Source organism: Magnolia sinica, chromosome 7 (assembly GCF_029962835.1).
Source record: "Magnolia sinica isolate HGM2019 chromosome 7, MsV1, whole genome shotgun sequence".
NCBI lineage: Eukaryota > Viridiplantae > Streptophyta > Magnoliopsida > Magnoliales > Magnoliaceae > Magnolia > Magnolia sinica.
In genome coordinates this window covers 6400989-6413341 of record NC_080579.1, presented here as the reverse complement: position 1 = coordinate 6413341, position 12353 = coordinate 6400989, and the positions used below count along the sequence as shown (strand labels likewise).

General features: G+C 38.1%; 1 protein-coding gene across 1 annotated transcript; it reads right to left on the bottom strand.

Moving 5' to 3' along the window:
• Positions 1–8218: 8218 nt before the first annotated feature.
• Positions 8219–11020, bottom strand: LOC131250952 (WAT1-related protein At5g07050-like). Its single transcript, XM_058251383.1, has 7 exons — positions 10699–11020; positions 10540–10602; positions 10326–10442; positions 9987–10236; positions 9524–9682; positions 9283–9434; positions 8219–8627 (listed from the first exon to the last, which is right to left on the bottom strand). Exons 1-7 carry the CDS (start codon positions 10899–10901, stop codon positions 8342–8344), a joined length of 1230 nt encoding a protein of 409 aa, XP_058107366.1. The 5' UTR covers positions 10902–11020; the 3' UTR covers positions 8219–8341.
• Between the last annotated feature and the right edge of the window lie 1333 nt (positions 11021–12353).

The window sequence follows — 12353 nt, the reverse complement described above, 5'->3', positions numbered from 1 at the left end:
CTGGTCAATCTGAACGGTTCAATTTTGAGTTAAGAAAACACCACATGTACAATTTATGGAGCGCATGTGTATGAACCATCACAGCCAGCCAGAGTAGCAATCATTCTTATGAATTCCTATATACAGTAGCATGAGCTCATCAAGTACGTTAGTGTAATTATTGCATACAAGAATAAAAATATATATAGTGGGATGACCTCAATTTGAAAGTGGGCCATTTGAGTGTCTCCTGATAATAGGGCAATGGCCCAAAGTAGTGCTTTCGCAACAGGAACATTGTAACAGATGTTAGAAATGTGGAGAACCGATGTTGCATGATCATGCTCTAGGTTTTTTTTTTTGTTAAAAATAATTTTTCATACTTAGTGATTTCCATGCAGATTAAGATGATTTTAAAGTGGATTAATGTATTAGTCATTACCCAATTCACACTGTATAGTTCAAATATGTCATGATTTTCTTTTGTTTTTTATTTCTTTCTCCCAACTGTTGTATGTGGACATGCACCATGATGGGGTGTGCTCCATTTGCCCACCTAACTGAAATTGGGTTGTCCTTTTTTTCTTTGATTGAAGATGAAATAGGCCCACAATATTAAATAATGTCCGATACAATAAAAAAAAGATTGTGACAGAAACCCCTTCTCTTTTGACTTAAAGACAAATGACAATTTCTTTTATTCCCCACCATTAACTATTTGAACATAAAAACTAACCATGGTTTGATTAAAATTTTATTTTAATTTTAAGTGCTAATATTATCTCTCTCAAATCACTAAAATCCTAACCTTAAGACTAACCTCTCTCTTTTGGCAACCCTAAATCTATATATTCTCTTCTAAACTAATTAGGGTAAAAAAATCTTTTTATTACGAGTTAACTGTTATTATTCCTAACAACTTTGATATGATTTCTTTGCATTAAAAAAAAAAAAACAAAACCGTAGAGTGATTTTAACCTCCAAAGAAAAGGTAAAAAGGTCATTTTATTATGGTTAAGTGTTATTGTCTGTAACAACTTTAATACGATTTCTTCTCATTCTTCTGACCTAATATGTAAGTAATGGACTCTCCCAAACTAAGGGTAAAAAAGTCTTTTTATTATTGTTAAGTGTTATTCTATGTAACAACTTTGATATGATTTCTTTGCATTTTTTTAACCACAAGGTGATTTTTTTAACACAGTTATTTTTAAAAAAAATACATAAGAGATGGTGTTATTATCTTTGAGGCAAAAGGGAGGTGCTATATGAAAAAACTTTAAATAAAAAGAAGAAATTTGAGCACATGATTTGGTGATCAATACCGTTGATTTGATAGCGTCAGGGTGGATGGACAATGGCCTAAAACATCTTTGATAGGGCAATCCGGACCCTTCCACAGGAGGCCAACAAATACTTGGTTAATAAAAAGAAAAACAATGGTCCACATCAAATTGAAAAGGACCGAAAGTAGTGCATCCGGGGTTTATTAATAGGGTTTCTTTTTTGTGTTGTGGTGCATCCATCATGGCCCACCAAAACACCTTCTGGATCATTAAACCATGGGTCCCACTTCTACAAAATTAAAACCATGCATACATCTCCTTTAGTGGAAAATCACTATAAGAGCCTTCAATTCCCTATTTCATGCCTAAATTTTCGAAATATAAGACCTAAGGTTCATAAGGGTATAAACTCTTTTGCACAGGTGGGGTCCCATGATCTCAACTTTTGATATTATGGGCCCCACTGTTGATAGCCTATAAACCAGAATTCCCCAGATTGAAGGGATACTAACCATCAATTGCTGGGCTGATTATTTAAGTTTTATTTTTTCCTCCAATCAATGGCTAATATTCAAAGAAGAAAAATGTCATATATCATGCGTCTCGGATAATCCAAAGTAGCACATATTTGGTGATTAGGAAATCCACCATGAGGCCTATCATATCAACCGTTTGGATTATTGCAAAATGGATCCACTTATACAAAGTCCAATATTCTCATTTTCATTATATAAAATTTTTTATATGTCATCAAATATCAACAGAATCATATTCAGGCCACTAATGATATAAAATGGAAGCTGATTTGGTGTTCATTACACTAAGGTGCACTATTGTGGATGAGAACTGATAACCTACACCTGGATGTATGCTAACTTAACATGCAGACCTATTTTTTTCTAGCAACTGGTCAGATGCATAGGATATCTGACCCGTTAAAAAGTTGGGCCCCACCATGATATCACCTGTCCATTGATTTAGGTGGGTCCAACCTGTATTTTGAGCAAGATCATCGGCTGTCTGTTTACTTCATGTTTCGGCCCTCCTGATGAGTTGATTGGTTGGATGTTCACCCCATGTTACCTTTATGGTGGGGTCCACCTTGTGGATGGCTCAGATGTCCTGTAGAAGTGATACATTGGCGGGAACGATAGGCTGCATGCTAAGATAGCATGCAGCTGGCTTAGGTGATTAGTTCCAGTTGTGGATTACGATGTTCAGATCTTATGAAAGTGAGATGGAAGAAGAATATTAGATACACGCCTTGTTGTTACTAAGATTTCAAGCGGATTAGTCCAGTGCAATTGATGTGCACCATATTTCCATGAATGTGAATTATATTCAACATGTTAGATTATCTAATCCTTGATCCGAACCGTCCATTAGATCTAGTTCACTCTTATCTTGCAATCAGCACAAAATTAGGTTGATCAGAATATCTTAATTATCTGATCAATGACCCACAAAACAAACAGTCCAGATAATTTCAACCATGAAAACTCCAATCATCAAGTTAGACAGCCCATCTGGCAGATCCGACCCGTAGAACCGATTCATGTGATTTTGGCAATATGGCCCAGAAAGAGAAGGCTTGAATAGATGGATGATCCGTATAGATGTTTTTGTACAGCTTAATCACCCTATAACAACTGGATTACACCATAATACAGTGCAAGCTAGTTGCATGCTTGCATCACGATTCCACAGTAAGCAACAACATTCCAAATTGCATTCTCGTATATGGAATCAACTTACACATCAATCTCATCTGGAACTTCACGCCTGAGAAGCTACAGTAGATAGATGAATCACCTACACCCAGCTGCATTCTAACTTAATATGTAATCCTATCTTTCGTACCAAAGTATTTCATGTGCAGGTCCACCGCGGATGACACCTATCTTTAAATTGAGAGTAATTTATTCACTAACTAAGCCACACTTGTAAGGTGACTTAAACCATCGACCATCCATTGATTTTGACAGTGTGGCCTACTTGACTTATGGGTCAGTCTGATTTTTGTGCCAGATGATCTTCATGATGAGATCAAATGTTTACACGGATCAGATGTCCTACATAAGTGACACAAAATTTGAAAAGATGGCCTTCTTAATACGTTATCTAACAAGCAGCTGTAGGAGATCATTGGTATTGAATCTTACACCATGGAGGTATTTTTGCTGGACCTAAGATAGCAACTTGGCCACTTAGTATGATGGAAATAGAACCATGGAATCTGTTTTTTTTCATTGGGGGATGATGTCGGGCTGCGCCGGAACAAATCTTTTGGGGTCATGTCTACCAGTTTCGAAACAATTGGGTTCATATTCGTTCTGCATGGTCTAAATTTTGCTACGTCCGTTCATCGGATTAAGAGAGAAATAGCTTAATATGGCTAGGTTGTCCACTAATTCAGTTAGCTTTCCATGGAGGAATAAAAATCCTCCAACATGCATGACATGTAAGTCAGCCCTAGTGGTAAGTTGTCTTGGCTCATGAACTAGTTTTGGGCTAACCCACGTTTGACCTTTCACTGCTTTGCACATCCATGGTGGGACCCATGTTGCTATTTGGTGAAATGATGAGCGTTGTTTTCATGGACCATGAGCTCATTTTAGGCTAATTGCTGGATTTTAATTTGCTTTGGGCATTGACTCTCTCTTTAGGCCTTCTGCGATTAAGAGTGCAATCTTATTATAAGATTTTCACTTTTTGTAAACAGTTTAAACGGTACAAACTTTCTGTGAATAAGATAAAAAAATGACTCACGGAACAGCCTTTTTGAAACATAAGAAAAACATACAAAATAAAAAGATAAGATTATTTAGTAATACAATAACATCAAAGGCTTAGTGAACGAATGAATGAATGATTCAGATGTACAAACTACGAATCCACATGCATTTTTGTGATGGCCAGCTAATCTAAAACAAAGTCCCGGGTTCAATTAATATTAATAAGGATCCTATTGATACTTTAAAATAAATAAATAAATACTCCATGAACCAACATATGTATTAGCTTGATTTGCCCTTGACTTTGTGGACTCCCAAGGGTCATTGGTTGATGCAGCCCAGCCAACAATGATTGAGGCAACTCACTTCCTTGGTTACACCGAATTTTAATTAGGATCCAAACCTAGAACTAATTAAGAAAGCAAGGCCTAAATATATATGCATTGAACTATTAATTTCATATAAGATCTTTTGATTTTACACGCAGCAGAATTGCATACAATAGAAAATAATCAATGATCTAATCTCAAGAATCCCTGCAAGCAATAAAATCAAATTTATAAAGCATGTAAAGATACATAAATGGATGAGATCAAACTTAGATACAATCAATCATGTGAGCAATTTTGTTGACGCCGATTTACTTATGTAACTATAGAAATGAATTTGATCATTAATTTCCACACTTTACAGTTCTTATAAAAACCTTTCAATAAAACTAGAATTTTCGTATATATATAGATGACTGATGAAGTTTACCCATCAAAGGAAAGTGAGAAGTAGAGAAGTAATAAGTTTTATATATATATATATATATATATATATATATATATATATATATATATATATATATATATATATATATATATATATATATATATATATATATATATTGCATACAATAGAAATCAATGATCCAATCTTGAGAATCAATCATGTGAGCAATTTTGTTGATGCCGATTTACTTATGCAACTATAGAAATGAATTTGATCATTATCCACACTTTACAATTCTAATAAAAACCTTTCAATAAAACTAGAATTTTTGTATATATAGAGATTACTGGTGAAGTTTACTCATCACATTTCTCTCATACGAAGACCCCACACAATAAGTTTTCTTATTCAAGCGCTCTGCTTTAAATCTATCTATTAGTAGGGCCATCCGATCACCCAATCTAAATAATTCAATGATCAAATAAAAAACCGATAATCATATATGGATGACTAACAAAAGTCTTACATTTCATACATATTTTATTAATTATACATAGAGATTTTAATATTTGATATTATAAATATATCCAATTTAATTATTAAATATAAAATTATAAGTGAAATAAAAACTTTTTCAAGTCAAGCTGACCTGGCTGGATGTAGAGCCAAGTCGGGTTTTGGTTTTTGAACTTTGGTCCTACTTTAATCCAATGGTGCCAGGCACCACCCTTGAAGGTCCATTAGCAATTAGATAAACTTTCTAAGTAGTGTTAGTAATTATTTTAGCTTTGATAGTAGGCATGTCCTAATGTGATAAAGGAATTCTACTAATCAAGGTCACGGAAGAAGACAGTAAGAGAATAATACCAAGTAGCCTTTCCCCTTTTCTTTTAGTGTTTTGTTCTTATACGCATCCATGAGCAATGATATTCATGCATAGTGAAGAAGATTAGGACGTGGAGTCTTTTTCTTTCTTTCTTTTTTTTTTCTTTTTTTTTTTTCCTTTCTTTTTCCTGAAACAAGTCTATTGAAGTTGCTGTAGCAATGGTGAAGATTGAGTTTTGGGTTTTGCTTAATCCTACTCCCTTAATTCAAACCTATTTATCTATATCATAGATGTTGTTTAGGAAAATAGCTATTGGATGCTTAGCGAAAAAATGATATAGAGAGGTGAAGGTTTTCCTTCACCCTATGCATGCACATGGCAATGCATTGTATGTGTGTAGAATTCAAAATATTCATTAGGCCAAATGATGGTCCATTGATACTATCATTTTATGGTTTATGAATGAATTGAAATGGCTACCGTGTTAAAGTCCCTTGGTGTACATTGATACAACATCATTTAATGGCTCATGCTTTTACAGCATGTGATGATTTGACATGGTATTAGAGTCAAAGGTCAGGCGTTTGAATGTCGATAGTAGCAAATATGCCTTTGTAATATATTCTCCCCCACCACACGTCTGTTCATGGTACGAGCATCCCTCCCTCTTTGCATGCATAAGTACGTTTCCGCGTGGAATTCCACGTTAGAGACTATTAGAGTCCTTTGATATACATAAACATACCATCCTATATAAGCAGTGATTTGATATATTAGTTGTCATCCAAATAGGCCATGAGTGTGACATCCTAGCACGCATCAACTCAGTCCATAAACAAACCCAATCCACTAATCCTAAGTCCATTAATCAATCAGTCTAAATTGATTGAGCTGCGGGCCATCTATAATACATGCAATAGTCTATAGGGTGTTTTACGTGTTAGAGTTAGGCACGTGGGTCTATATGTGGGATGCGGATTAGATACTGACACGCTGAGTAGGGAGACTTGCTACTGAAGTGACGTCATCAACTTCTGTGGGCCTCACCACGATGTATGTTTTGTATCCACACTGTCCATACATTTGGAGAGATCATATTAGGGCATCATCTAAAGAATGAGTCAGATCCAAAGCTCAAGTGGACCCCCACCATAGAAAACAGTGGGGACTAAGGAGAGTGACGCCCACCATTAAAATGTTCTAAGGGCCACAAAAGTTTTCGATCAAGCTGAGATTTGTGTTTTCCCTTCTTTCATGTCTAGGTTAACACATGAACAGTTTGGATCTCAAATAAACATCATGGTGGACCTTCGGAAGGTTTCAACGGTGGACGGACGTCACTCTCTCCACCGTTTTCCGTGGTGGGGTCCACTCCAGCCTTCGATCTGCCTCATTTTTTGCATCATTCCCTAAAATGATCTCTCAAAATGTATGGATGGTGTGGATACAAAACATACATCATGGTGGGGCCCACAAAAGTTGGTGACGTCACTTCAGTAGCGAGTCTTGGTAGCTAATCCGTCCGCCTATAAGTGGGCAACCACTTGTGGGCTCATTCGGATTTTCATCTTCTAAATTTGTGCATGTAATTTTTATTTTTTATTTTCTATAAGCTTGAATTCTAATTCCCATAAAATTTAAAGGAGATAAGGATAATGTCTTCTCATAATACCTCAGCAGGCTCTTCTTACTCCCCTCTCATGTCCGTTTTTATAAAGGAGTTCTAGCGTGCTAAGAAATTCTGAACAAAATGCCTTGTAGTGAGAGACAATAAAGGTAAAAATAGAAAAGGTGGGCCACATTTGTTTGTTGGCTCTGATCAAACAGCTAGAGCCATTGATTGTATTCAATAAGCAATTGGAATATATATATATATATATATATATATATATATATATATATATATATATAGGGGCCTACATGATAAACCATAGGCCGGTTTTAGATGGTTGATTAACGTTAAGAGGTAGATGTACACAAAACAGTCCTACATTCAATTATCAGGATCATTCATCATTCTTGTTTCTATGCGAGACTTCAAACCGTTGATTGATCCACATAGATCATTAGTGAGGTGACCCATCAGTTGGGTCTGTCCAGATTGATCAACGGACTAGCATACACTTGATCCTGCTTCAAGATCATGAGGAATCAACGGTTCTGATTCACCCTTTTGGAAGTGGGGCCCTTAGTTTAGTTATTTAAAAGGTTGGTCCGGTGGGCATCACAGGGGAGGGAGATGTCTTGATTCTGAAGATTGAATTGTCTGTTTGCAGGACATTGGCCATTGATTAAAGGTTAATGATTATTCTATCACTAAGATGTTTGCAGAATCCCATATCTACAGTTGGGCCCATCAGATCAACGGTCAAGATCAACCAACCTACCTAAGCTTACTTGGATTCCTCATGAATTGATATAAGCATCTGATGCAAAATGGGTGCCTGAAGAGATTCGAACCCACCAACCAAGACCTCAACTCGCACTAAGGTCAACCACTAGGCCGTTAGTGGAATCTGAATCAGACGTCAGCGATTCTGCCACGTGTAAAAGCATAATTCCAGGAATTTAAAAAAACACCAGAGATTCTACCGTTACCTCCAACTGTCATTTTCCTTCCAATTTTCAAATATTACATGAAGAAAAAAAAAAAAAAACCCTACCAAAAAAAGAAAAAAAAAGAAAAAAAAAGAAAAAAGAAAAAAAAGAGAGAAATAGTGAGATGGGAAAAGACAAAAATGCCCTCCCTCCCTTGAACCCACACATCTTCTCATGTCCTAACCGTCTGATGCCAACCGTCAGTAACCGTTAGCTTTTGGCGCGCCGTTAGCCTTCATCGGTGGCTCAGGAACACTAACGGTAACGGTAAGGGCAACGGCTTGGCTAAGAGCAGAGAGGTTTTTTGCTTTTGCTTTCTCTAACTCAACGTCGTTGGCTTCTATGTCGTCCATCACGTGTCCATTTACTTCAATGCCCTTAACGGCGTCAGTTAGCTCTGACGTGGCTTCCTTCTCTTTGAACTCCTTGTATTTGCCCCACAGGACCGAGTAGAGGCCTGCAACGATCAAGATTGCTCCAAGGACACTGCACCACCAAGTAGAAAAAGAGAAGATCAGATGGTTGTGGTGGATGGGGAACGTAATCCGGACTGTTGATTTTGTGGGTCATCATCTGTACAGAGCATCCATGGCTAGCTCATGGATGGTTAGATCAAGTTGAGTGAACAATGAGCAATGGTCCATATCCAACGGCCAACACCCACAACGATTTGGATGGACAGGATTGTTTGAGCTCTTTGATGTTAGGACCATGATCCATCATCATGGTGGCCCACTAGATCAACATTTCCATAGGTGAAAGAAAGAAAAAGTTGATGTTTGTGACACTTGAGATGAGAGAGAAAAAAGAAAGTAGAAATTTGTTTTCATTTTGATAGAGATGTGAATAGAAACCAAAAAGAGAGAGCTCTACTCATCCACATGCTGGCACATGTGACAGATTTAACCGTTCCATCAGATGGCTACAATGTTTAGATTTTCTGGTCTAGAAATGAAACCATTTTACATGTTAGGTGGGCCACGACAGGCAATAAGTGTAACCATCAGTATACTTTGTAAAATTATGGCCCACCTAAATGGAAAGCTCAGATCTTTCACTCGTGTTTCATATTGCCATGTGTGGATGGATGATGTGAAATGGAAAACCGCGATAGGGTTTTAAAAAAAAAAAAAAACCTTACCCTCCTAAGAAGATCTTTTCAGCAAGGATGAAAGAACCCATGATGGCCACTATGATCATCATCAAAGGGCTGAAGGCAGTTACAAAAACAGGGCCCCTTTTTTGCATCACTAGCCCTTGAACATAGTAAGCAATGCTAGAAGACACTATTCCCTGCACATGTGTATGTACATCTCATTAGTAACTACACCATTATTGGGTGTATGCATGAGAGAGAGAGAGAGAGAGAGAGAGAGACTAACAGCATAGGCAGCAGCAAGGAGGTTCATGTCCCAGCCAATGGTCCATACAGAAGGCCTGTGCTCCATAACAAAGGTGACAGCAATGGACTGTAGAGTGCCCATAAAGCATACCAATGATGTGAGAGATAGTGGAGCTGTGTATTTCTTCATCGTTATTGCCTGGAAAAGACAACACCAAACTTGAATCACATGTACATTAACTAGTAAATGGTACACATCAAAAGTTCCTTTTCTTGCATAGAGCAAAAGAAAAGGAACACAAAATGTTTTTTTCCGTATATTTTAGTGGAATGAGAGAGAGAGAGAGAGAGAGAGAGAGAGAGAGAGAGAGAGAGAGAGAGAGAGAGAGAGAGAGAGAGAGAGGCATCAAAATGAAAACCAAATTGAGATTTAAATATTATTTTTAATACTTAAGAGAAAATGTAGAATCATGAAGTGGGTTGTATTTCTTTTTTTCTTTTACCTGTAAGATGAAGAAAGCAGCCCAAGAGAGGGTAGCTATGATAAGGAGAATCGAACCCTTCAACCAGTCCTTGTCAGTAGTTCCTGTGGTGTCTGTCACATAGGATTTACGAGGATGGATGTGTTTCGACCACACCATCTCCATGATGGGCCCCTTATACAAGGTCATCAACATGGCTCCTAACACTGTTACTATAGTTCCCACCACCTTTGCCTGGCACCTCACTTTCTTTATGTTCACTTTCTCCATCCTGACCACACAATCCCATCACAAACTCAGCAAAATAGCCCATATTGATCATGATCATGATCAATGGTCACGATGAATGCATGTACATACCTACACAGGACGGCCATGACGAACGTCATCGCCGGCAACATGTTGCTCATGGCACACGAGAACGTGGGCGATGTGAACTTAAGCCCCGCATAGTATAAATTCTGATCAATCACTGGCCTGTGACATTCAATCATGTGTATAAGAACACATCCTTACATAAAATGTCAGCTATATTTCATGATATGATGCATAAATATGTTGTAATTGTACTCACCCCAAAAGACCCAGTGCAAAGATTTGCATGAAGATAGGAAATGTGATCTTGGGCCGCACTTTCCTGTGATTACGAAATGAACGGATATGATCATGTTAGTCCCATAGTAATTTGAATGTATGCGATGGATTACGAACTCTCTAGTATATTTATCCATACCTCTCAAGGATGAGAGCGAACGGGGCGATGGCCCCAGTGGCAAAAGCGTGACGGTAGACGACGAGCACATAGTGGCTCATCCCTCGGTTGAGGGACACCTTAGTGATGATGTTCATGCCAGCATAGCCGAATTGGAGAGAGATCATGGCGATGTACGGCTTACATTTCTGGAAAAAGCTGCCACAGCATCCCTGACCGTCCATTTTTTTGGGCCACACACACACACTAAGATACACTAGGCCAAGAGAGCACTACGACACTCTAGAGAGTGAAGGGAGGGAAGAGGAGAGGAAGAACTCAATGCTTTGTGTTTTTCCCAAGGAAGGTGGCAAATTCGTCGGGTATTTATAGCCGTTAACCTTCCCATCCAAATAAAAAAATTGATATTTCCACCTTCATTTTGAAAGAAACAACCCTTTTCTTTTGTCTCTTCCTTTGAAAGAAAGAGAAATAAAAGGAGGCATACGAAAAGACAAAAGAAAAAGGTGTGTGCATGCAAAAGTAGAGTGGGGCATCGTGTTGAGTTCGACCATATCAGGTTGACCCAACTCGATTCAATTTTGAAATAGACTTGACCCGAACTCAACTCAATTCAATACTAAGTCTATCACACATTTGGAACTATCAGTTTCATCTATATTTTATGTAAGAAAAATTTATTTTTATCACAACACAATCATCTTCTTTGCGCCTGATTATTCCGCAACCATCATCCTCATCGACTCTATTCTCACTTGTAAAACCCATTTACCATCATCCCTCCCCTATGAACCCTGCATGCATTACCCCCAACCAATATATATAGTTTTTTTTTTTTTTTTTTCTTTCAATGAGTCGAGTAATATCGAGTCGGATTTCGAATTGAGTCGAGTTGAGTTTAGATTGGATAAAGTCCTTGATTTAGATTAACTCACCTACTTGGTTCGGATCGAGTTGGATGAGTCGAGTATGCCAAGTTGATTAGCACTGTGACCAACTCTATACAAAAAGTGAGGTACTATGTGGTGCTCGATCGAACCAAAACAAAGTTTTTCTGGTGACGTAGAACATTGATATGGTGGGCCCCACAGTGGGTGACCATACCCTAACATTTTCTCTACCAATGGTCCACATTGATGGTTCCAGATAGGATGGTTGGGATCATCCCATGGGGGTGTGATTTTGGGGACTCTCCCATGTATTATTAGTGGAGCCCCCATGATAAACGGTTTGATTTATCCTTAGCTGGGCCCCACCTTTATAATTTGTGGGAAGATGAAAAGTTGGACCCACTAATGTGTTATTCGTTGTAAACTATAGTGGGTGGAAACATCTTTTCCTCATAGCTAGTCTCTTCCGTGTGCGTCTAAAACACTTTAATGACTCTTAGGCCTTTAACTTCTTTTCAGTGTCGTGTGACTGTGCCCTCTGTGGCCCACCTGGAATCTATTGAATATTCCTACATGGCTTTATCCAATTAGGAGACGGCCCCACACATCAGACCGTGGGTTCCACGTGGCAGCAATGGATGGGACTTTAAGTGCATCTTGGGCTCTTTGGGGGTGGTGGGGCCACGCAGGTTAGGCTAGTGGGCAAGCGATTTGAGAGGCACCGAAATGGAGGGGAGATTGGTGCATGATGATGCTACCAAGCGATCCATGGTGGTGCTAGTGGCT

Coding starts and splice junctions, on each gene's coding strand:
- LOC131250952 (XM_058251383.1), bottom strand. CDS start 10,901: ATGGACGGTCAGGGATGCTGTGGCAGCTTTTTCCAGAAATGTAAGCCG. Junction 10,603..10,698: donor TTCGCTCTCATCCTTGAGAG/GTATGGATAAAT, acceptor TCGTAATCACAG/GAAAGTGCGGCCCAAGATCA. Junction 10,237..10,325: donor GTCATGGCCGTCCTGTGTAG/GTATGTACATGC, acceptor TTGTGTGGTCAG/GATGGAGAAAGTGAACATAA.